This window comes from Pongo abelii, chromosome 5 (genome assembly GCF_028885655.2).
Source record: "Pongo abelii isolate AG06213 chromosome 5, NHGRI_mPonAbe1-v2.0_pri, whole genome shotgun sequence".
NCBI classification, from domain to species: domain Eukaryota; kingdom Metazoa; phylum Chordata; class Mammalia; order Primates; family Hominidae; genus Pongo; species Pongo abelii.
The window spans coordinates 42875941-42902148 of NC_071990.2; the positions used below are offsets into that span (position 1 = coordinate 42875941).

Consider the following 26208-nt stretch of genomic DNA (forward strand, 5'->3'; position numbering starts at 1 on the left):
AAAAACTGTAATTAATGTAATTAAGTAGTAGTGTTTTTTTTTGTTTTTGTTTTGAGATAGAGTTTCACTCTTGTCATCCACGCTGGAGTGCAGTGGCATGATCTGGGCTCACTGCAACCTCCGCCTCCTGGGTTCAAGCAGTTCTCCAGCCTCAGCTTCCCAAGTAGCCGGGATTATAGGTGCCCACTACTACGCCTGGCTAATTTTTTAATTTTTAGTAGAGAAGGGGTTTCGCCATGTTGGCCAGGCTGGTCTGGAACTCCTGACCTCAGGTGATCCGCCCACCTCAGCCTCCCAAAGTGCTCAGATTACAGGCGTGAGCCACTGTGCCCGGCTGATAGTGGTAATGCTTTTTAAAGCAAAGTTAATTGTAGGCATAAAAATTAAGAAAGGCCAGGCACAGTGGCGCACACCTGTAATCCCAGCACTTTGGGAGGCTGAGGCAGGCAGATCACTTGAGGTCAAGACTTCAAGATCAGCCTAGACAACTTGGTGAAACCCTGTCTCTACTAAATATATGTAAAAAATTAGCCAAGCGTGGTGGCACACACCTGTAATCCTAGCTACTTAGGAGGCTGAGGTGGGAGGATTACTTGAACCCTGGTGGAGGAGATTGCAGTGAGCCAAGATTATGCCACGGCACTCCAGCCTGGGTGACAAAGCAAAACTCTGTCTCAAAAAAAAAAAAAATTAATTTTTTAGGGTCAGTGTTAAGTACAAGAAATATGTACCAAGAATAAATACCAAATAATGTTTGGTATTTAATGTTGAAAATTACTTTGAAAGGTTAGCAACAATTTCTTAGCATAAGGTGATAAAGCTGAGAGCCTAAAGTCTTTTATTTTTCTTTTCTGTTTGTAACTTTGAAAAATGTGCTTCTTTTGTTATCTTTTAGAAGTAGAAATGCCTGAATAACTCCCCTGGTTTTTGTTTTGGTTTTGGTTTTTGGGGTTTTTGTTTGTTTTTAAGAGTCAAGGCCTTGCTGTGTTGCCCAGGCTGGCCTCGATATCCTGAGCTCAAGCAGTCCTCAACCTCAGCCTCACAAGTAGCTGGAATTATAGACATGAGCCACTGTGGCCAGCTACTTCCTGTTTTAATGGGACATTAGTAACGAACCATCCTAGTAGTAGTAGTAGTAATGAACCACTCTATTATTATTTACTTTTTTTTTTTAATTGAGAGAGTCTTGCTCTGTCGCCTAGGCTGGAGTGCAATGGCATGATCTCAGCTCACTGCAACCTCTGCCTCCTGGGTTCAAGCGGTTCTCCTGTCTCAGCCTCCCGAGTAGCTGGGATTACAGGAGCCCACTACCACGCCCAGCTAATTTTTGTGTTTTTTAGTAGAGACGTGGTTTCACCACGTTGGCCAAGCTGGCCTCGAACTCCTGACCTTAGGTGATCCACCCGCCTCGGCCTCCCTTGCTGGGATAACAGGCATAAGCCACTGCACCCAGCCTATTTTTTTTTTTTTTGACACCCCTAAAGACAATTAGAATCCAATCCAAAATTATGCAGTATGTGAACCATCTCTTTTAACATTCACCTGAAATTAAAAATGCTAGTAAGTGCCTTGATTGGTGGGGGTTTACCTTCTAACAATATTAAGTTGTCTGTCCACCAAACTTCCTCTTACTGCCTGCTTTAAGTCCTGAAGTTTTCAAAGGTATATTTAACTCTATAGATTTTCTACTTATCTGCTGACTTTAGAATTTAACATCTATATTAGAATACAGTTTTAATATATTCTTAGACTTCTGTCTTCTGCATTTTTGTTCCTACTTATTTGGGGTTTTTTTGTTTTTTGTTTTTAAGACAGGGTCTCACTCTGTCGCCCAGGCTGGAGTGGCGTGATCATGGCTAACTGCAGCCTTGACCTCCCAGGCTCAGGTGATTTTCCCACCTCAGCCTCCCAGGTAGCTGGGAATACAGGTACATGCCACCACACCCAGCTAATTGTTTTATTTTTTATAGAGACAGGGTTTCACTGTGTTGCTCAGGCTGGTCTCGAACTGGGCTCAAATAGTCCGCCTGCCTCAGCCTCCCAAAGTGCTGGCGTTACAGACGTGAGCTACTGCACCTGGCCTTGTTCTACGTTTTGATGAAACTTTTTCTGTTGCTAATTACCTGATCTTGACTTATGCAAGACCTGTTTAAGTTGTCACCCAGCATCAATAACACTCTAGAATCCTAGGAGAGAGTAGCTATTGAGGCTGGAAAATGTCAGGGGGAGGATCCATGATCTTTTTTTTGTATCAGAGTGCAAAATGAAGTATTCAAAGTAACATTAGACTTTCTGACTCTACTAGGGCAGATTAACGCCATCAAAATGGCAAAGAGCAAAATGTTTGAAGTTATATTGTGTTACGGAGGGCATGAGAGGGCGTGGCCCACATTGTAGGTAGAAAGAGAAATTGTTGAGCCTCTTTGTGGAAACAATTTGGTGATATCATTAAAATTTATTATGTGCATACTCTTTAACCGATTACTTCCACTTTTAGGAAATTATTCTATAAATATTCCTACAACTATACACAGTGGATATTTGTTGCAACATCTTTTTTAATAGCATAAAACTGGAAACAACCCAAATGTCTGACCAGTAAAAGCTTGGCTAAATAAAATCTGATACAAAAGTAGACCTGGTTAAAAAGAATGACGAGCATTTGTATGAACTGATATGGGACATTGTCCCATATCAAGTAGAAAAGGGTACAAAACAATATAATATGCTATCCTTTGTAGGAAAAAGATAGATATAATTATACATACTTGTGTATACTTAATACACACTTTATGTATTTATACATTTTATATATGTGTGTGTATTATGTAGTATATACTCTATGATTTTATATATATATATATAAATACAGGCTCTGTAATTATATATATATAAAATACACACACATATACCATCTCTGCAAGAATATGCAAGGAACTACGATTAACAGAGTTTGCCTTTAGAAAGAAGACCTCAGGAGCTAGGAGACTCCCTGTTGCATTTAGTATCATTTACATGTATTTGCTTATTCAAAAAAAAAATATGTATATATGTACACACATGCACACACACACAAAGAAACAAAAAATAAATCTCAACTAAGAAAATTAAGAGAAAATATTGTTTCTCATACTGAGTTCTAGAGAATCTATGTCGTAAACCTCTGGATCCTAGAATAACTATACCATACCATTATAGGTGTCTAAATGTGTCAGTTAAGGAAAATTTGCAGCCTGATTCAGAGCCCCCACCCTGAATTATCTTTGAGTAATGAGCCTTGGAACTGTCTTCTAACATTCTGGCATCTTTCTGGCATCTGGCATAATTGTTGCTTCATACACATGGCAATTGGAGTAAGTAATTGTTATTTAGAAATACACAGTGATGCATTTATGATATATAGTTGTGTTGAAAAAGGTTTAAACTGAAGAAGCTAAACAATGTTGGTGACTTTTTTTTTTAGTCTTTCTAGTACATAGTTTTTGATTACCATACACTCTGATAAACTTTGTTTTTAGGAGTTTTTGATTACCATACACTCTGATAAACTTTGTTTTTAGGCTCGAATGCTCATCACAGAAGAAAACTTGATGAGCATTATCATTAAGACTTTTATGGATCATTTGAGACATCGAGATGCCCAGGGCAGATTTCAGTTTGAACGATACACTGCTTTACAAGCTTTCAAATTTAGGAGAGTACAGAGCCTTATTTTAGATCTCAAGTAAGTTATTGTTTAATTATTAAACCAGTTGCAATTTATAGAAAGTCAATGTTTATGTTAATTGCCACTGTCACTTTTATCTTGTTCAGGTATGTGTTAATTAGCAAACCAACTGAATGGTCAGATGAGCTGAGGCAGAAGTTCCTAGAAGGGTTTGATGCCTTTTTGGAATTACTAAAATGTATGCAGGTATGTAAAAACTGTTACACTTTTCTTTTTCCTTTTTTTTTTCTCTTTTCTCTTTTTTTTTTTTTTTTTTTCTTTTTAAGAGATGGGGGTCTCACTGTGTTGCCCAGGGTGGAGTGTAGTGGCTAGTTATAGACACAACCATAGTGTACTATACCTTTGAACTCCTGAGCTCTGGCGGTTCTCCTGCCTCAGCCTCCTAAGTTACTTGGGACTAGAGGCGCAGGCACGGACCCAGGCCCGGCTTCTTTGTTGTTGTTGTTGTTGTTGTTGTTGTTCATTGAAATGAACAGCTTTCTGTCTGCGCATCTTTTCATTTCGTGCACGTTTCCAAAAGATCAATTTGGATGGCTGCAATTCTGACCAGGAAGCTCCTCTTTAATTGGAGAGTCTTAGAAAGGTATGGAGCAAAGGAGATCCCAGCAAAGATTCCGGCATCTACTGCTCTTGGGTTTTTTCTGGGTTGGTTTTTTTGTTTTGTTTTGTTTATGAGATGGAGTCTCACTCGGTCGCCCAGGCTGGAGTGCAGTGGCGCAATCTCAGCTCACTGTAATCTCCACCTCCAGAGTTCAAGTGAATATCCTGCCTCAGCCTTTCAAATAGCTGGGATTACAGGTATACACCACCACACCAGCTAATTTTTTGTATTTTTAATAGAGATGGGGTTTCACCAAGTTATCCAGGCTGGTCTCGAACTCCTGACCTCAAGTGATCCACCCACCTCAACCTCTCCAAGTGCTGGGATTACAGGTGTGAGCCACCACACCTGGCCAGTTTTGGGGGTTGTTTTTTTGTTTGTTTTTTGTTTTGTTTTGTTTTGTTTTGTTTTGTTTGAGACATAGTTTTTCACTCTGTTGCCCAGGCTGGAGTACAATGGCACAGTCTTGGCTCACTGCAACCTCCACCTCCTGGGTTCAAGTGATTCTCTGACCTCAGCTTTCTGAGTAGCTGGGATTACAGGCACCTGCCACCATGCCTGGCTATTTTTTGTATTTTTAGTAGAGACGAGGTTTCAGCAAGTTGTCCAGGCTGATCTCAAACTTCTGACCTCAAGTGATCCGCCCACCTCAGCCTCCCAATGTGCTGGGATTACAGGCATGAGCCACTGCGCCAGCCACTTTTATATTTCTTTGGTTTCCACTAATGTTCTTTCTTTAGAGGTTACAAGTTTATTTTTTTAATATGCTTTCTTGGAAGTATAGTCAAGTTATTTGAGAAACTGTAGTCATTTTTGATTTTGCTTTTTAATGTTTCCATGTTTCTTTTTCTCTCCTTCATGTGATATTTATATAATACAGTGTAGACCTTTTTCCCCTGTTTAATTCTCTTTTTAGGAAACATCCCTATATACAAAACAGAATCTAGAAGTAGAAACGAACAGGTATATTTAACCAGTTATAACTATAAGAAGATAGGTGACGTCTCTAAAAATCTGAGCAAGTACTATTATGATTTCTTTAGTAGCCACCTGGCTTTCTTAAGAAAAGGAATGACCAAAGTTGACTTACCATTTTTATTTTTATTTGTTTGAATTTATTTTTATTTATTTATTTATTTTGGAGGTGGAGGTTTGCTCTGTCGCCCAGGCGGGAGTGCAGTGGCGCGATCTTGGCTCGCTGCAACCTCTGCCTCCAAGGTTCAAGCAATTCTTCTGCCTCAGCCTCCCGAGTAGCTGGGATTACAGGTGCACGCCACCACACCCAGCTAATTTTTGTATTGTTAGTAGAGACAGGGTTTCGCCATGTTGGCCAGGCTGGTCTTGAATTCCTGACCTCAAGTGATCCACCCACCTCAGCCTCCCAGAGTGCTGGGATTACAGGCGTGGGCCACCATGTCTGGCCTGACTTACCATTCTAGTTCCTAGGTTGGGTGGTAGTTCATGGGTGTTTAATTTATTATAATACTACTATGTTTTTTATGTATCTGTGAAAACAGTAGCTACTTTGGTCATTTTTGATACTTGAAGTATTCTGTATTCTCTATTGTTTAATAAGTTCTGACATACTAGAATAGTTAGGCTAGTTTCTGAACAGTAATTTTAATTAAAAGCTATTTATTGTTTTGCCTTCTTTCAGGCTCTGTGAAAACTTTTAATTGCATATTAGGACATAATATTAAAACTTTATTATAAAATACAGTTATAAATTCAATAACATTTTAAAAACTTGTCACATTTCTTTTAACAATTTTTTCTATAGACAATAGAGCTAAAAAGGAAGGATTATTGCAGTGAAATATTGAAGTATTTTATTGCCTAAAACAGATCTTGGATGATACCTCTGAAATAATGCGTTTATTGGGATTTCTAAATTTATATTTTAGAGAATGTTGTATAAACACAGAATTTTAAAAGCTATTACTTCTCATAGTACTTGAAGTTTCCTGTTAAAACTTATACCTTCTATGTTTTTATAATCAATATATATTTCTTCTACGTTACTTCTTAGGTTTCCATATAAAAGAACAACTATAATTTTCATTCATATATAATTTTTTCACTTCCTTTAAGGGAATGGATCCAATTACACGTCAAGTAGGACAACATATTGAAATGGAACCAGAGTGGGAAGCAGCCTTCACACTACAAATGAAATTAACACATGTCATTTCAATGATGCAGGACTGGTGTGCTTCAGATGTGAGTTTCTTCTAGGTGCGGGGAATAGGAGGAAAGTGGAAGAGGGAGGAATAAGCAGAATCCTAAGTAAATTCCAAGGAGATCTGGAGAAAATAGTGGTGATACTTAGTTTGTTAAACAGCATATTTTCCTTCTCCACCTATAAACTCAGTAAAATTTTAAAATTCTACAGCCTTAGGAAAAACTTGAAAAATAGAGAAAGAAATAATCCAAATTGTCTCTTCCCTAATGTAACTATCTTTGTTTTTTTTTCCATAATCCCTTCTAGACTTTGAGAATATAAAAATGGTAGTTTATAAATTTATTCAAAAATAAAGTTTTATTATTGGTACATTTGTCATGTGTCTTAAAATTATTTTGGCCTTCCTTTGGCGATAAAGTCTAGATGAGAGCCTGTGTACATTATGAGGTTAGGGAGGTTTCTGTAAGGTCTGAACAATCTATAAAAGTTAACAGAACAAAGAGTAAATGATATTCCTGACTGAGAAGACAGCTGCATTATAGTCTGTGATGACAGGGACTAGGATAGTCCTAGGAGCTATAGAAAGGTCTGTGGTTGGAGCACAGAAGTAGAGAACAGAGATTTGGGCACAGGAGTGATTTTTTGGGGCCTTGGCCATGGAAAGAAGTTTTGAATATAATTCTTTTTTTTTTTTTTTTTTTTTTTGTGAGACACAGCTCACTCTGTTGCCAAGGCCAGAGTGCAGTGGTGCAATCCTGGCTCACTGCAGCCTCGACCTCCGTGGGCTTAGGTGATCCTCCCACCTCAGCCTCCTGAGTAGCTGGGACAACAAACACACACCACCACACCTGGCTAATTTTTCTATTTTTTGTAGAGACAGGGTTTCACCGTGTTGCCCAGGCTGGTCTTGAATTCCTGGGCTCAAGCGATCTGCTTGCCTTGGCCTCCCAAAGTCTTGGAATTACCGGCGTGAGCCACCACACTCAGCCTGCATTTTATTTGAAGTGGGAAGCCTTTAGAGATTACCATCTCTCTATTAAATTCCCTGCTTCAACTCTTGCCCCCTTTATCCATTCTCCATACAGTGACATGATTCAATTTACATGTTTTTTAAAATTGCTCTGTATGGAGAATGGATGAAGGGGGCAAGAGTCAAAGCAGGAATTTAATAGAGAGATGCTTGGCAATGCCTTGGAGTTTACTAGAGATAGAGAAAAGTAGCAAGTTTTGAGAGAAACTTAGAAGATGAAGTTGCCAGCTTGGTAATAGATTGGACAATGGGGAATGGGGGAAAGGAGGGTATTGGAATAACTTCTAGATTTCTGCACTATATGGGTAAATGTGTCATTAACTGAGATGAGGGACCCTGGAAGAGGGACCAAATTTGGGAGGGAGGATTGAGTTTGGTTTTGCCCAAATTGTTATTTGAGGTACTTACTCATTGAATTTAAGGAGCTTATTCAATGTTGTAGAAACTCAACCTTTTGAGTAACTTACAGAAAAACCCTCTTTTTTAGGAAAAAGTGTTAATTGAAGCTTACAAGAAATGTCTCGCTGTACTGATGCAGTGTCATGGTGGTTATACTGATGGTGAACAGCCAATCACACTAAGCATTTGTGGACATTCAGTGGAAACTATCAGATACTGTGTTTCCCAAGAAAAAGTTAGCATTCACCTCCCAGTTTCTCGCTTACTTGCAGGTAAAGCATTTCCCCTAAAATAAAACCCTAAAATTATCTTTTAAATTGTTGTTTGTGTTTAATATCTGTGAATACTTACTTTGTGCCAGACGTTATTCTGCGATTTCTACATCAACTTATCCAGTCATCACATCGTCCTGTGAAGTAGGTATTATTATTAAGCTTGCTTCACAGATGGGAAGACAGAGGCATAGAGAGTGACTTGCTTAGTAAGTCACACAACAAGAAAGAATCAGTTGGCATTATGAGGAAGTTTGGCACCAGAGGCCATGTTTATAGCCGTTATGCCATAGTGCTCCTTTAGACTTTACAGATACCACAGATTTTATCATTTCACCGAATCCAGCTTCAAAGTCTATGTTACCATTCAATCTGTCACTTAAGCAATTGCTAATCACTTGAAGCCACCCTAGATTTTCTATTCTCCTTTTTTCTCTCCCTCTGAGCTGTTTCATATATTTATTGATAGCTTTTTACGCAACAGGTCAAGAACAAGGCCATAATGGGGTGATAATTCTTTTAATTTCAAGTAGTTGATTTATAAGCCACTTGTAATTAATTGGCAGAATGTCTGAAGCTGCCATCTTACGTGGCCAAAGACTTTGAATATGCACTTATCCATCTCTGCAGACTCATTTCAGTACAGCTTTCATATTTCTTGATTCTAGGTATTCTTTTCTTGCTCACACACTGTTGTTTTCTTTAGTTCATTTTAACTCAGAACAGAAAGAAATTTTGAAGGTAGTTTACTCATTGTAAAATATGTAATTTATGTGAAGTTTGTGGCTCAGTAGCTTAATGTGATGTGAGCGTGTGTTTTTTGTTTTGTTTTGTTTTTTTCTGGAGGAGATTGTAGAGAATTTGTTTCATTTCTTCCTTAAATGTTTGACAGAATTCACCAGTGAAGTCATCTCATCTGATGTTTTAGTTTTTGGAAGGTTATTAATAATTGACTCAATTTCTTTAATAGATACGGGCCTGTTTAGATTATCTGTTTCTCCTTGTGTGAGTTTTGGTAGTTTGTGTCTTTCAAGGAATTGATCCATTTCATCTAAGTTATCAGATTTGTGGGCCTAGAGTTGTTAATATTCCTTCATTATCCTTTTAATGTATATGGGGTCAGTAGTAATGATTCCTCTTTCATTCTGAAGGCATTTTTTTTCATTGTTCTGAGACCTATCCCACTGATAGACCCTTGCCATGGGTATATTATTGAAGTCATGGTAATTTAAGATAATTACTTACTCTGAGGCTTATAAAGTTGTTATTCCTAGACATATGAATATTAAAATGGTACAATAGACCATTACCTAGAATGAAATCATGATCATAAGAAGAAATCTCTCTTATTTCTATAACTTGTTCAGGCCCAGTTTTGTTTTTATAAGTGTTTTGAGCAACTGAACTGTCGATCCTCAACACAGGCAACTGATGGCATGGTGTTGTGGAAAAGTATTGAATAGAAGGCAAGAAAGTGAGGCATGCATGTGGAAGTAGCATGCAGGTGCAGCGTGGCATGCCCTGCACATGCCCTTAAAAAAAAACAAAAAAAAAGGCAAGAAATTGAGTAATGAGTCCTGTCTCCAACTGAGCCACTGATCTCTTCTGCCTTTAAAAATCTGAGTGAGACTCTGTCTCAAAAAAAAAAAAAAAAAAAAAAAAAAGTCTAATTTTATGGGAGGAAGCTGATGCTGTTAGTTATCTACAGTGAAAAAAGTCAATACTCTAAAAATGTACTAATTTCTGCCTAGGTTTTTACCTCCCTCAAAGCTGTTGTGTGAATATTTTTGAGTATTCATTTCATTGTATTTCATAAACCTTAGCCTAACTGCTTATAATCTAATTGGAAATCTAGTAAACCAACACAAAACAGTTCATGGACAGTTTGAAGCAAGTGCTAATGGAGTTTGAGCAGTAAATATTGAGAATAAGCTATTAGAATGGCATTAGTAGTTCAAGTTTTCCTAGATGAAGAAAGCCTCAAACCAGGCTTGAGTAAGTGGCCATTATATATTGATAAGACTTTAAAGGGTGTCCTCTGTTTAAACAATAGCATAAACAGAACACATTCAGAATGAACTGAAGGCTGGGCGTGGTGGCTCATGACTGTAATCCCAGCACTTTGGGAGGCCGAGGCCGGCAGATCACCTGAGGTCAGGAGTTCGAGACCAGCTTGGCCAACATGGCAAAACCCCGTCTCTACTAAAAATAAAAAAAATTAGCTGGGTGTGGTGGAGTGCACCTGTAGTCCCAGCTGCTCTGCTCAGGAGGCTGAGGCAGGAGAATCGCTTGAACCTGGGAGGTGGAGGTTGCAGTCAGCCAAGATCCCTTGAGGTTAGAAACTAAGGAGGCTTTGATCCTAAACTGAAAGTTCTGGGGAACTTAATTCGAAGGTCAGTATCAGTAAGGACCGTGAATTCCAGGGCCAGTTTCTCCGTTCAGTGGCCAGAAGGATCTCTCACTGCTATACTTTAAATGGGAACAAATTCCATGGCCCAGTGAAATACAACTCTTAAAGTTGGTATAACGTGTATATAAATTGTTTTGATAGCTTTTAAAATGTCATCAGTGTGTATTAGTACGTACAACTAAGACTAGTTCTAAGTGTGCCTTTGATAACAGATTCATGAGAAGCATTAAAAAGCCTCTTTTATTAGCCAGGCGTGGTGGCGGGCACCTGTGGTCCCAGCTACTCGGGAGGCTGAGGCAGGAGAATGGCGTGAACCCGGGAGGCAGAGCTTGCAGTGATCCAAGATCGCGCCATTGCACTCCAGCCAGGTGACAGAGCAAGACTCCGTCTCAAAAAAAATAATAATAATAATAAAAAGCCTCTTATGAATATAGTTCATTTTCTATCTTAATTGGTAATTTGATAGGTTCCCAAAGAGAAAAGAAGTTAGATATAAAGTTGAGTGAATATTTAAGGTATTTTTCCTAAATGATTTTTACTGATAGAAATACTGTTTTTTGTTTGTTCTTTCATGCAGGTTTACATGTATTATTAAGCAAAAGTGAAGTGGCATATAAATTTCCAGAGCTCCTACCTCTAGTAAGTGGTGCATACATTTAAAAGTGAATACCTATTTATTATGTTCTTTGTATTTGAAATCACTTTGAAACACATTTTTAGTTTGGGTTCTCCAGAGGAACAGAACCAGTAAGATATGTATATGTGTGTGTATGTGTGTGTGTGTGTGTGTGTGTGTGTGTGTGTGTGTATAGATACATATATAGAGAGAGAGACAGAGATTTGTTGTAAGCAACTGGCTCATGAAATTGTGGGGGCTGAAATCTGGCAAGTCTGAAATATGCAGGGGAGCCTAGCAGACTGGAGAGACCCAGGGAAGAGTTGATGTTGCAGTCTTGAGTACAGTGGCTGTCATAAAGGCAGAATTCCTTCTTCCATGGGGGACATCAGTCTTTTCTCAAGGCCTTCAACTGAACTGATGAAGCCCACCCATGTTTGGAGGGTAATCTGCTTTACTCAGAGTCTGTGATTTTTTTTTTTTTTTTTTTTTTTAGACAGAGTCTCACTCTGTCACCCAGGCTGGAATGCAGTGGCGCAATCTCAGCTCGCTGCAACCTTTACCTCTGTGGTTCAAGGAATTCTCCTGCCTCAGCCGCCCAAGAAGCTGGAATACAGGTGCCTGCCACCACTCTCGGCTAATTTTTGTATTTTTAGTAGTGACAGGGTTTCACCATGTTGCCCAGGCTGGTCTCGAACTCCTGATCTCAGGTGATCCACCTGCCTCAGCCTCCCAAAGTGCTGGGATTACAGGTGTGAGCCACCATGCCCAGCCAGTCTATGATTTAAATGTTAATCATTTTAAAGGTGTAAAAAATACCTTCATAGCAACATTAGATTGCTGTTGACCATAAATGGGATATCATAGCCTTGCTAAGTTGATATATAAAACTAACCATCACACAAACATATCTTAAAATAATTAAAATAAATAAGGCCGGGCACAGTGGCCCACACCTGTAATCGCAGCACTTTGGGAAGCTGAGGCTGGTGGATCACCTGAGGTCAGGAGTTCAAGACCAACCTAGCCAACATGGTGAGTCCCCATCTCTACTAAAAATATAAAAATTGGCCAGGCGTGTTGGCTCATGCCTGTAATCCCAGCTACTCGGGAGGGTGAGGCAGGAGAATCGCTTGAACCCGGGAGGCCGAGATTGCACCGTTGCACTACAGCCTGGGTGACAGAGTGAGACTCTGTCTCAAAAAATAATAATAATAATTTATATTGTGTTTTATAAAAGCATTTATCCCTATCAACCAAACTTCTTTTTAGAACTGATTTTATGTGTGTGTTTTTTTTTTGTTTTCTGTTTTTTTATTTTTTGTATATATAGAGTGAACTTAGCCCACCCATGTTGATAGAACACCCTCTTAGATGTCTTGTTCTATGTGCCCAAGTACATGCCGGAATGTGGAGAAGAAATGGGTTCTCTCTAGTAAACCAGGTAAGTGTTTTCTAATTCTATGAAGAGTTTTCATTCCATTCTTGGTTTCTGTGAAGGTTGTAATTTTCAGTGGACTTAGTGAAAGCTGAGTATCTATATTAAAATTGTTTGAAAGGATTAATGATAAAACAAACAGTTTCTTCAAACTTTTATTCATAGTTTGTCAAGAAATAATGGAAAAAGTAGAAATGAACAACAGTGGTCATGATTTTTACTTGAAATAATTTTTTGGAACAAAGTTGGATATTAAAAAATAAAAATCCAGATTTTATCTATTTAAGTTAAATTGAATTAAAAGATAAAAGGCCTTTTAATATAGCTGTAAAATTGAGGTTTTACTTTTTATAGACCTCACATAGGCTTGGAATGAATTTTTTTTTTTTTTTCCTAAGATCAGACAAGATCTGGCGCATTTGGGGTGGTATAGCCGTAAACAGATTTTTTTTTCTCCTGTGTTTGGTAGCTCCTAACCTTCCTGAGACCACAACCTTTTACTTTATTCAGAAACCCAGCAAGTTAGCTGCAAAATGTGAACCATATCATGACCACTGTAATGTGAAAATCTGTAATTAATTAATCTATACTAAGATAATGTTAATTGTTAGAGAAACCACATCACACATGCACACATTCTTGTACCAACTTGTGCTTTTGGGGAAGGATTAGGAGAGAGAGCCTGAACCAATAAAAACTATTTACTCAATATAATTACTAATTTTTTTTTAGATTTATTACTACCATAATGTGAAATGCAGACGTGAGATGTTTGACAAGGATGTAGTAATGCTTCAGGTAATGAATTAAAAGCATTGAACTTAAAGGTTGTGGGGAATCTTTGCTTCTTGTTATTTCCATAGAATTCAGTCACTTGCGATCACTCCCAAATCTACAACTCCAGCCTAGCCCTGTCTCCTAAGCTCCAAACTCATATGGCTAACAGCCTTTAGATCATTGCCATCTATATTTCCTAGACACACTTCAGATTAAACGTGTTCAGAATAACTCCTCATGTTTCCTCCATACCTTCTTCCTGTCTTCACTTCCCTACCTTGGTGAATTTTTCCACAGTCTACCTAGTTGCTAAAGTCATATACCTGGAAGCCATCCTTTCTTCATTGTCCTCTGGTTCTTTAACTAATGTACTAATGTTAAACCTCTTAGTTTAAACCCCTTAATTTTCAAGGACTGCGATACTTAACTACATTGAAGTTCCCTGAATTTGCCATATTCTCATACATCTTAAACTCTGCATATTTATTTCTTTTGCTCCCTAAGTTACCCACCCCTTCTTTTTCCATTTACGTAGCTAACTTATTTTCCTGCTTGTCTCTGTGTTTACTTTAGCATTACTTCCTCCGGGAAGCCTTCCCTGACATACTAAAACTTGGCTACGTGTCCCTTTTGTGAGGACCCTAGCGTGGTATTTAACCCTGCCATAGCACTCACAACCCTGGACTGTGATTACTGTTTACTCTTCAGCACCCTACCCCCACCCACTAAACCATGGCAGTTATATCTTGTTTCTTTTTTTGTCCCTTTTGCCTTGCATAGTGCTTGTCACATAGTAGTTGTTCTCTGTTACTGCTGAATGGATTTAGTCATTATAGAAAAATAAAGCTGGCTAGGCACAGAGGCTCACACCTGTAATCCCAGCCTTTTGGGAGGCTGAGGCGTGTGGATCACCTGAGGTCAGGAGTTTGAGTCCAGCCTGGCCAACATGGCGAAACCCTGTCTCTACTAAAATTACAGAAATTAGCCTGGCATGGTGTCATGCGCCTGTAGTCCCAGCTACTTGGGAGGCCAAGGCAGGAGAATCACTTAAACTTGGGAGGCGGAGGTTGCAATGAGCTGAGATCACTCCACTGGACTCCAAGCTGGGCAACAGAATGAGACTCCGTCTCAAAAAATAAATAAATAAAAATAAAGTCAAGAAATGTATATTTCAAAAAAAATTAGTTCAGAACAAAATCTAGGTTTATTTATAGTTTATACAAATGGAATTAAAAGAGAATTGAAACTAATATTTAAAAGCTGTCACTTCAGTCAGTATAATGCTTACCAGAAAAAAATAGGTTAGGAGATCTTGATAATAGTTTAATATGATCTGTATTTTTAAAATACTAGAAGGTTAATTAATATACCACATTTCCAAGTCCAAACAGTGATCAGAGAGCCCCAAAATAAAATTTTGGCACTGAATTCATAGGAATACAATTATTTCAAAGCATTAGAAGGAAAGGGAACTCATAGTCTGTGTTACTGTGCTGGGTGGGCTTAGGTTTGGGGCTTGTTTGTATTTTGTTTTACCAATTTAGATTCCTTTCCACACTTGCCTGCTACCACAAGTAGGGATCGAGGTTAAATGGGTTTTCATCTTTTATTGGGATTGGTGAACCTTTTAGGATTGGTAAACTGCTTTCTCTTGTGCAAGCCAAACTATCTCTCACTAATTGTTTCAATAGTGGCCCCTTTGACCTTCCTCTTTTCCTTTATCTCAAACATTAAAAAAAAAAAAAAAAAAAGACAGGTGTCTCCATGATGGATCCAAATCATTTCCTGATGATCATGCTCAGCCGCTTTGAACTTTATCAGATTTTCAGTACTCCAGACTATGGAAAAAGATTTAGTTCTGAGATTACCCATAAGGTAAGAACGTGTTTTATGAAACCACAACACATTGCTAAAGAAGCATCTTTCCTTCTTTTTGGATATGTTAATCCTCTGAGATTATGCAATATGCATATTCTTATCTCTGAACTTTATCTTCCCTCACTTGTTATAGGATGTTGTTCAGCAGAACAATACTCTAATAGAAGAAATGCTATACCTCATTATAATGCTTGTTGGTAAGTTTAAATTGTTTGAGGCATTTAATAAATTACATTGACATTTATAGTAGCAAATAGTTTGGAATTTCTGGCCTGTGTTTCCTTTGTTTTGAGAGGATGCTCAGTCTTAGGGGAAGAGAATTGGAATATTTCTCTTTTTCTCCCCTCTGGTTACTGTAATATTGAGAGTAATAGCACTGTGGTGCTTTGGAAGAAGGAGAAAATACAACTACTGAAGCAGAATAAACTGGAAGACTGTATTTTGCGAGGTGGTGGTGGGGGGAGCGGGGGACAGGAGAATTTAGCAAGCGAGGAATAGGATATTTAAGATCTATTTACTCTTTATTTATATCTTAACTATGTTTCTCTCCATGGGTTTGTGGTACAAAAGTATCTTCTTGACTTCAGATACAATAATTCCAAGCTAAAGGAGACCTATGGCTAATAGATGTGGATTTCTTTCCTTATTACCTATATTTTCAGTCCTTTACTACTGTTTTAGACCCTCTGTAGTCCATAGAGCAGAGAATACTGGCTACTGTCAGGAAATGATACCAATGAAGAAGGTCTCCGAAGCTGGTATTTTATTTGCCACTAGATAGTAGGGGAAAGGAAGGCCCTCCCTCCTTGCTGCCACAAGGAAAATGGGGTAAATGCAGTTTCCTTGACCACATTTAATCCCTTCCCACATTTCTGATCCCATTCTTTCAAAACAGCAACAAGAGCTCTCTCCACTGCCTAAAGCCTGCCCTCACGTGTTGGGTCTGAGATGCAGAAGCATGGTCAGGAGCTGCTGCTCTCCCTGGCTTATTGCCAGAACAGTCATTACTTTCCCATTGCTCAGACAGACTTAGAGAAATATAACATGCTGCATGAATTATAAGTATATATCACAAAAGTATTGTGATTATGTTAAATGTATGTGTATATACTTTTCCATTTTTGACAGGAGAGAGATTTAGTCCTGGAGTTGGACAGGTAAATGCTACAGATGAAATCAAGCGAGAGATTATCCATCAGTTGAGTATCAAGCCTATGGCTCATAGTGAATTGGTAAAGTCTTTACCTGAAGATGTAAGTACCTACATTTCTAAAAAGAAAACTGTAGAAACTTTTCCCTGCCTATCAGTCTAGTATCTATAGATTTACTTCTGTATACCTTTCTCACAATTGTAAAATCTATTGTCATGGGATGTGTGTAATTCCGGTCACTCTTATTATAAATAATTAGAAAAAGAGAATAGGAGTAGAAAACAGAATAGTAATAGAATCTTTTACAATAAAGCCTTGAAGAAGATAAGGACACTAAACAAAAAGTAAGCCCAAACCTCAGAACTAAGGTTTGTACCCCACAGAAAGTGTCATTATAGGGTCTTTAGTACAAAGTTGCTATGGGTGTGGATAATGCTTTGTAACCTAGTATATTGAGGAAGGGAGTCAGAAGTGCCTACTCACCTATGCTGAGTAGAATAAATAATGTTTTCCTAAGCTTTTTCCTTCTTGGCCTCCAGAGTCTTCTTAATGACGAGCCTTTGTTTCATTTTAGTGAATGTAAAATAATAGTGAAAAGGACATTCATAGGTTAAATTGCAACTGTTTTTCCTTCCAGGGGTGATAGGTTCCCCAGCAACCTATATTTCAGCCATGGGGCTTTTCAGAAACTCAACCCTTATAATTGAGAAGGGACTTTGTTTTCATTGGGGCTTTTCAAAATGTTTGCCCTAATTTGAAACATAGATCAAAACCTTCAACCTTAATTAACATTTATTTTTCTGAGATTTCAACCTATCTTATCTTTGTTGCATAGTAATACTTTTAAACTTTGTATTATAAATATTTCAAACATCTATAGAGATTAAAAAATGTAATATAACAAGCCCATCACCAGCTTCAACAGAGGCCAGTCTGGTTTCATCTATACCCCAACCACTAACCTCTGTGCCCCACTGTATTATTTCCTAGAGAATACTATATTTACCATTTCATCTATAAATAGGACTATATGTATCTAAAACAGTGATTCTCAACTGAGGACAATTTTGCCCCCCAGGGGACATCTGTGACTGTCACTACTCAGGGCAGGGTGTGGGATGCTACTGGTATCTAGTGGGTAGAGGCCAGGGATACTGCTAAACAACCTACAATACCCAGGACAATCCCCTACAACATATCTGATCTGAATGTCAATAGTGCTGAGGTTGAAAAACTCTGATCTAGAAAACAAGGACTCTTAAAAAAAAAAACCCTATCTTTATGTTATCACACTTTTAAAAACAATAATTTATATATATATTTATATATTTATATATATATTTATATATTTATATATATATTTATATATATTTTATATATATATTTATATATTTTTATATTTTTATATAGATATTTTTATATCTATATTATATATATTATATATTATATATATATTATATATTATATATTATATATATTATATATATTATATATTTTTATATATATATATATATATACACATAGAGAGAGAGAGAGAGTCTGGCTCGGTCGCCCAGGCTGGAGTACAATGGCATGATCTTGGCTTACTATAACCTCTGCCTCCCGAGTTCAAGCGATTCTCATGCCTCAGCCTCCCAAGTAGCTGGGATTACAGGCGCACGCCACCATGCCCGGCTGGCTAATTTTTGTATTTTTAGTAGAGATGGGGGTTCTCTATGTTGTCCAGGCTGGTCTCGAACTCCTGGCCTCAAGTGATCTGCCCACCTCAGCCTCCCAAAGTGCTGGGATTACAGGCATGAGCCACCACACCTGGCCGAATGATGAATAATTCCTTAATGTCACTAAATATCTAGTCAAGATAAATATCTAGTCAAGATAAAAATTACTTGTACTGCTTTAATGCAGGAAGTGAATCTCAAGTTGTTCAATTAGGAAGCAGTTATAATTTAGCCTAAGCTTTAAGGAACAATAAAATTTCAAAAAGCATTTTTTTAAGTGGTTTAAGATTGTCAGCCAGGCACAGTGGCTCACGCCTGTAATCCCAACACTTTGGGAGACCAAGGTGGGTGGATCACAAAGTCAGGAGTTCAAGACCAGCCTGGCCAACAGAGTGAAACCCCATCTCTACAGAAAAAAAAAAAAAAAATTAGTCAGGTGTGGTGGCGGGCTCCTGTAATCCCAGCTACTTGGTAGGCTGAGGCGGGAGAATTGCTTGGACCTGAAGGTGGAGGTTGCAGTGAGCCAAGATCACGCCATCACACTCCAGCCTGGGTAACAATGTGAGACTCCGTCTCAAAAAAATAAAAAATAAAGTGATTGTAACTGTATTTCCCAAACATTTTTAAAGAATTATTTATTCACAGAATTCCTATTAATATCTTTTCGTGAATGAGATATGATTTGGGAAGTGCTGTTGTACTGAAAATAGACAAGAAATTAGTGCAACTATTTTATAAAATACCAGAAGTATTTTACATCAACTTTTTAAAATGTTTTATATACTTTGTGTTTTCATTTAATTCCTTTAGAAAGCTCTTACCTTGATTCTATATGGTAGTGACTTTTTAAAAATCATAAAGTTTTATCTATTTTATGTATTTAAAAATAATATATCAATTTGAATAAACATCAGCTTACCAAGTAAGTGTGTCTAGTTTTGTATTAATCATTGTATTTGCTATGGAATCCTCATCTGTAAAAATGGAGATAAGGTGTATCTACCTTAGGTTGTTATGAGGGTCAATGAGATAAAACACAATGCTCAGAGTGCTAGTAGTTATTATTAACATGAAACACACTTGTGTCCTGTACCTTTAGGAGAACAAGGAGACCGGCATGGAGAGTGTAATCGAAGCAGTTGCCCATTTCAAGTGAGTTTACTTCCTATTATTTCACATTCTTTTTTACTTTTCCAGTACATTCATTTTTCTTAGAGTGTTTTCTTTGATGCAACTGAGAATGAAGTTGCAGCTTTCAGAGATTGACAGACATTTTCAAATTATAGCTCTGAATTAGATTTCTCACTGACATTTCACTTTTCTGATCTCACCCTGTACTCAGCAACGTAAAGTGACATTGTGAGGGTTTTCGTCACATTCAGAATAGGTGTTCATAGCCAATGGTTTCAAATAGTAAAAATTAACCTCAGCAGTGATCTAAGTAAATGCATTGTAATTTCTTAAAACTGCTTTCTTTGTTTCCATTTGAATGTGCCGCCTAAATTGTGGGATAGCCTCTCAATGCCACCTTCTCCAGTGTCCATAGTCTTCCCCAGTCAATAAACTGGTTTATACCCTTAAAGATATTGAAGCAGTTTCTTAAGCCTGTTTTTTCTTTGCTTCCTACCCCAACGACAATGTATTCATTTTTTTTAACCCACTATAAATTTTTGAAGATAGTGTCTTTATTTTTTGTTGGTTATAAAGACAATACTTGCTTTTAGAAAAAATATGGAAAAATACAGAGGAAAAATATTACCTGTAATCCAACCACTCAGATGATTTCTGTTATGTTTAGATGTATATCTTCCTAAATTTTTTTTCTATACTTGGAACACATATTTATAACAAAAAATGGGTTCATTTCATATTTACTATTCTATAACCTTTTTAAAAATTAAATAATGGAATGTTTCCATGTATTTGTGTCTTTGGGGGGCGGTTTGTTGGTTTTATTGGTTTTTTTTAGTTTTTCCGTAATATACTTTGTCGGTACATATAGGCATACTTCATCCTTTTTCACTTCAGCCTGGGTGACAAAGCGAGACTCAAGTGCAGTGGCACGGTCTTGGCTCACTGCAACCTCCGCCTCCTAGGTCCAAGCAATTCTCCTGCCTCAGCCTCCCAAGTAGCTGGGATTACAGGCGCCCACCACCACAGCTGGCTAATTTTTGTATTTTTAGTAGACATGGGGTTTCGCCGTGTTGACCAGGCTGGTCTCAAACTCCTAACTTCAGATGATCCAGCCCACCTCGGCTTCTCAAAGTGCTGAGATTACTGGCATGAGCTATGGTGCCAGGCCCTTTTTCACTTCCTTGTGGTCATGCACTGCAATGTATCTAACCTCTTCCCTATAATACATAGCTTCCAGATTTTCTCTTATAAACAAATATTGAACATCCTTGTACATACAGCATTAACAAGTATATCTTTGACTGTGAAAGTGTTTCTTTGAGGATTAGCTAGATCAAAATGAAAGCTTGTATTACATTTTGATACATACCTCCTAATTGCCTTCCCAAAAAAGTCGTGGATTTACACTCTGACTAGCAGTGTATAAAGAGTGCCCTGCAACTTTGTCAACACTTTAATATGAGCAGTCTTTTAGTACATTATTTTAATTTGCGTTACTCTAATAACAGTGAAGTTGAGCATCTTTTCATGTGTTTATTGGCTGTTTGTTTTTTCATACTTTAATGCATTTTTCTTTATGGTTGTTTGTGCCTATCTTATTGTTCCAAAAGTATTATATATTAGAAATATCAATTCTTATTTAATACATCACAGTACTTTCTTCCAGTCTGTCCCTTGTTTTTTAACTGTTTTTAAAACTCTGTCTCAATTGGCTTCTGGGTTTTATAACTTGCTTAGGAAAGTTCTCTAAACCCCAATAGTGTACCTGCTTTTTTCCACTTAATAAAACAACACAGAAGTCTTTACATGTGAAAACAGAGAAATTATCATCACTGTTAATGGTGTTCAGTTGTTTGGAGATGTTGTAATTTGTTATTTCCCGTTATTAGACTTTTTAATTGTTGCCACTGCAGTGTCCATCACATTCACTTGTCTAGTTAGGATAAATTCCAAGTGGGCGTGCTAAATAAAACAGATGCATGTAGAACTTGGATTTAGATTGCCAAATCAACCCACTGAAAATAGTTGTAGCTTAACACCCACCAGCAGTATATGAGAGCTCTGCTTTCTTGTTCTAATATCCAAGACTATCTCATAAATTAGTGTATGGCTTTGGTAATAATATTCTAAGGTCCTTTCTTTCATAGGAAACCTGGATTAACAGGACGAGGCATGTATGAACTGAAACCAGAATGTGCCAAAGAGTTCAACTTGTATTTCTATCACTTTTCAAGGGCAGAACAGTCCAAGGTAATTGGGAAAATTAAAAATGTAGCAGGGAAGGATTGCATTATTTTTCTTAAGAGGTGAGGTTTCACCATGTTGCCCAGGCTAGAGTTTAGTGGCTATTCACAATGCCATTATAGAGCGTTGCAACCTCCAACTCCTGGGCTCAAGCAATCCTCCCACCTCAGCCTCTTGAGTAGATGAGATTACAAGCATGCACCACTGTATCTGGCTTGAATTTTTTTTTTCCTGAACAACTTTTTTACTGCTTTTGCAGATTGAAAAATGATACATTTTTATTGTAGGGAATTTGGAAAATATAAAATGTGAAGAAGAAAGTGGAAATTACTTAAAATACCCCCACCTAACATTTTGGAGCTTCCCCCTAGCGTTTTGTACATATGTATATAAGATCTATATAATACATACCTATACATATATGGGTATAGTTTTTTAAAACAAATTTTCAACCTGTATTATAATCAGTTAATTCATCTTATGCACATTTCAGAACTGGCATTATTTAACACTTTTTTGTAGAGATTCATGGAGCTTTTCTAATCATTCCTAGGTAATTAAATTTTGCCTTTTTGGCGGGGCATGTAATCTCAGCACTTTGGGTGGCTGAGGCGGGCAGATCGCTTGAGCTCAGGAGTTCGAGATCAGCCTGGCCAACATGTTGAAATCCCACGTCTACTAAAAATACAAAAATTAGCCAGGCATAGTGTCATGCACCTCTCGTCCCAGCTACTCAGGAGGCTGAGATAGGAGGATCACTTGAGCCCAGGAGGTCAAGCCTGCAGTGAGCTATGATGGCACCACTGCATTCCAGCTTGGGCGATGGGAGTGAGACCCTATCAAAAAAAAAAAAAAAAAAAATTCTGCCTTTTAGCAGTCTTCTCTTAAAATGGTTTTTCAATAAACAGCATTAAACAAAACTTAAACATAAAGCTTTTATTTAGTTTTTGATGAAGTCATAGAGTTCAAACTTAAATAAGTTTGTACTTATTTAAGTACATGTTTCCCTTCTAATCTAAAGTAATAGAGAACTCATTTGGAGATTCTTTTAGTTAAAAAAAAAATTAACCTTGATGTATCAGTTTGGGGGAGGACTAGAACATTAAGGATAGTTATCTTTTTTATTTTTTTATTTTTTTATTTTTTTTGAGATAGGGTCTCACTCTGTTGCCCAGGCTGGATTGCAGACCTCGGCTCACTACAGCCCCTGCCTCCCAGGTTCAAGCAATTATCCTGCCCCAGCCTCCTGAGTAGCTAGGGTTACAGGTGTGTGCCACCACACCCGGCCAATTTTTGTATTTTTAGTAGAGATGGGGATTCTCCGTGTTGGCCAGGCTGCTCTGGAACTCCTGACCTCAGGTAATCCACCCATCTTGGCCTCCCAAAGTGCTGGGATTACAGGTGTGAGCTGCCACGCCCTGGCCTCTGTTGTGTTACTTTCTGATTTTAGATGTTCATCCTTGGCCAGACATGGTGGCTCACACCTGTAATCCCAGCACTTTGGGAGGCCAAGGTGGGCAGATCACAAGGTCAGGAGTTCAAGACCAGCCTGGCCAACATAGTGAAACCCCGTCTCTACTAAAAATTTAAAAATTAGCTGGATGTGGTGGCGGGCATTACTAATTCCCTGTCCAAATAACTTTATTTTTTGTTAGGCAGAAGAAGCGCAACGGAAATTGAAAAGACAAAATAGAGAAGATACAGGTATTTTTAATCTTTCTAAAAATGTTTTGCCTATCTTTTTTTACTTGTTAAACATTGTTTTCTATTAACTATGATGATTGTCCTTGGTGGAATGAATATTTAAATGTAAGCTTTCCTAGTGAACAACCTCCTATTCAGAGGAATAATAAATATGTTAACATAGAAATAGTTTGTACTAAGTCCTCTGGGTTGATTTTATCTCAGCTCTTAAGACCTTTCTAGGGGAAAAGATAGACTTTCTTTTGTACTGCTGCTACTTATGTGGCTCTTTTTATGCATTTGACCTTGAGAAGGTAAAATAATAGCTTTAAGGTGTGTGTTAATGAATATTCTTTGAGTTAAAACTATCAAAAGTAACAAAGAGATAGTTTCTAAAGCATGTTCTGTAAAAGAAACCAATAATAACAACTGTATTTTCAGCACTCCCACCTCCGGTGTTGCCTCCATTCTGCCCTCTGTTTGCAAGCCTGGTTAACATTTTACAGTCAGATGTCATGTTGTGCATCATGGGAACAATTCTGCAATGGGCTGTGGAACATAATGGATATGCCTGGTCAGAGTCCATGCTACAAAGGGTAGGTTTGAAGACATTTATTATTTATATTTTAGTATTTTATAGTACAAGCAAAATATTCCTGTCTGTATCTATACACAGGAAAACTAGGCCGAAATGTATTGTGTTTTCCTAACTTGAATATATTGTTACTGCTTTTGTGTCTGACAGTGAAAACAAGTGCCAGACAGAATTTTTTATACCACATGGTTGTTACTACCTCATTCCCACTGGGCAGTCGTTCTCTCCTTGATTGGTCCTGCTCTTTATATATGTAGTATTCTGATATGGATATAATGTGTTATCTTTTATATATGTTTCTAATCTAATTATTTTCCAAAACAAAAATTTTTTTTGAATCATCCATATCCTTATTTTGTAGTTGAAGAAACTGACACTCATAGACTTACGGTCCTATAGCTAGTTAAGTGGCAAGTCTGGAACCTTGTTTGTGTTATTTTTGTTTTTGTGTTTTTGAGACAAGATCTGGCTTTGTCACCCAGGAAGCTGGAGTGCAGTGGTGCAATCTTGGCTCACTGCAACCTCTGCCTCCTGGGTTCAAGTGATCCCTCCTCCTCAGTATCCCAAGTAGCTGGGATTACAGGCATGCATCACAACATCTGGCTAATTTTTGTATTTTTGGTAGAGACAGTTTTGCCATGTTCCCCAGGCTGGTCTCGAACTCCTAGACTCAAGCAATCCTCCCCCTTCGGCCTCCCCAAGTATTGGGATTACATGCGTGAGCCACCATGCCCAGCCCCTTGTTTGTATTTTACTTTATAGTTTTAATGTAAGCCGTTTGTACATTATCTCATTGAATTCACACAACACCCCATGAATAGATAAAAGTTTTTTCTCATTGTTAGATGAGGAAGCCAAGTTTCAGTGAGGTTCCATTAACTTCCCATATTAATCTACTTAGTGATATAACAATTATTCATTAAATAGAATGCCTACTTTATGCCTTATTCCATGCTAAGCCCTTTTTTTTTTTTTTTTTTTGAGACAGTTTTGCTCTTCTCACCCAGGCTGGAGTACAATGGCGTGATCTCGGCTCACTGCAACTTCTGCCTCCCGGGTTCAAGCAATTCTCCTGCCTCAGCCTCCCAAGTAGTTGAGAATACAGGCATCTGTCACCAAGCCCAGCTAATTTTTTGTATTTTTAGTAGAGACAGGGTTTCACCATGTTGGCCAGGCTAGTCTCGAACTCCCAACGTCAGGTGATCCACTCACCTCGGCCTCCCAAAGTGCTAGGATTACAGGCGTGAGCCACCGTGCCCAGCCATGCTAAGCACTCTGCATACAGTATTTGTAATCCTCAGAACTCTAGAGGGAAGCTTTTTTTTTTTCCAATGTTAAAGATGATGACATGGGCTGAGAGGCATTCCCTTAGGGTATATATTAATAGCTTGAAAGCAGTAAAACCAGGATTCAGATTTGAATTTTGTAGCCCTCCTCGGGAGGCTGAGTAGCTGTCATTCTTTCTTTTTGTCTCACTGGCTAAGATGCGTGTATTCTTATAATGCCCTTCTATTTATCTATAAGCATATTTAAAGTGTAAAAGCATGGAGCTGTGGTATACTAGCTCGTTACTAGTACAGCTGTACTAGCTATCGTGTACTGTCAGCATTACATGAACAAAAGATTTGTGGGAAATAATGGAGAAAAGAGGTGTGAACAATATTTACCTTACATGTACATTTGCTTTATGTCACCTAGTTCTTCCAAGTCTCTGACAACCACAGTCATCCCATGTGAAGGGAAAGATACAGAGACATCACACACATATCTCCTTCAAAATCTGGTGTGTGGGCCCGGCACAGTGGCTCACCCCTGTAATCCTAACACTTTGGGAGGCCAAGGCGGGTGGATCACTTAGGATCGGGAGTTCAAGACCAGCCTGTACAACATGGTGAAACCCCGTCTCTATTAAAAATACAAAAATTAGCCAATCGTCATGGCACATGCCTATAATCCCAGCTACTCAGGAAGGCTCAGGAGAATCACTGGAAACTGGGAGGCGGAGGTTGCAGTGAGCCAATATTGTGCCACTGCACTCTAGCCTGGGCAACAGAGGGAGACTCCGTCTCAAAAAACAAAAAAACTTGGGCATGGGATAAGAGCAGTAAAAAAAACAAGTAGGTTGATATAGTCTCTTAGAAGTCTGGTCAGGAATATTTTGTGAGATACATTGAAGAACTATAAAGTTTATAAATGATAAGGCATTAGAGATAAAAGTTTGTCTTTCTCAGATGATGAAGATTTAGTCCTTAGAGAAATTAGGTAGTGTCATAGACTGGATAATTACATGGGGGATACGTTTAGCTTTATAATTACTTGACCACTGATTCTTGGAAGGTTTTTTTTAAGTCTG

The 26208-nt window shown here is 38.0% G+C and overlaps 1 protein-coding gene across 12 annotated transcripts in view; it reads left to right on the plus strand.

Annotated features, from left to right (window-relative positions):
- UBR2 (ubiquitin protein ligase E3 component n-recognin 2) overlaps window positions 1–26208 on the plus strand; it is a 129001-nt gene that overhangs the window by 65610 nt on the left and 37183 nt on the right. For 9 of the 12 annotated variants that reach the window (XM_054557504.2, XM_054557505.2, XM_024248496.3 and 6 more), the window contains 14 exons: window positions 3561–3724; window positions 3814–3913; window positions 6420–6548; window positions 8028–8211; window positions 11199–11260; window positions 12571–12681; window positions 13408–13473; window positions 15205–15327; window positions 15464–15527; window positions 16459–16583; window positions 19299–19351; window positions 21481–21583; window positions 23233–23281; window positions 23702–23856. In XM_054557504.2, coding sequence (XP_054413479.2) covers window positions 3561–3724; window positions 3814–3913; window positions 6420–6548; window positions 8028–8211; window positions 11199–11260; window positions 12571–12681; window positions 13408–13473; window positions 15205–15327; window positions 15464–15527; window positions 16459–16583; window positions 19299–19351; window positions 21481–21583; window positions 23233–23281; window positions 23702–23856 — 1488 coding nt within the window. Of the gene's footprint in view, window positions 1–3198; window positions 3344–3560; window positions 3725–3813; window positions 3914–5244; window positions 5292–6419; window positions 6550–8027; window positions 8212–11198; window positions 11261–12570; window positions 12682–13407; window positions 13474–15204; window positions 15328–15463; window positions 15528–16458; window positions 16584–19298; window positions 19352–21480; window positions 21584–23232; window positions 23282–23701; window positions 23857–26208 lie in introns of those variants that run through there. The other 3 variants (XR_010140212.1, XM_063724800.1, XM_054557509.2) reach the window with 3 other exon arrangements.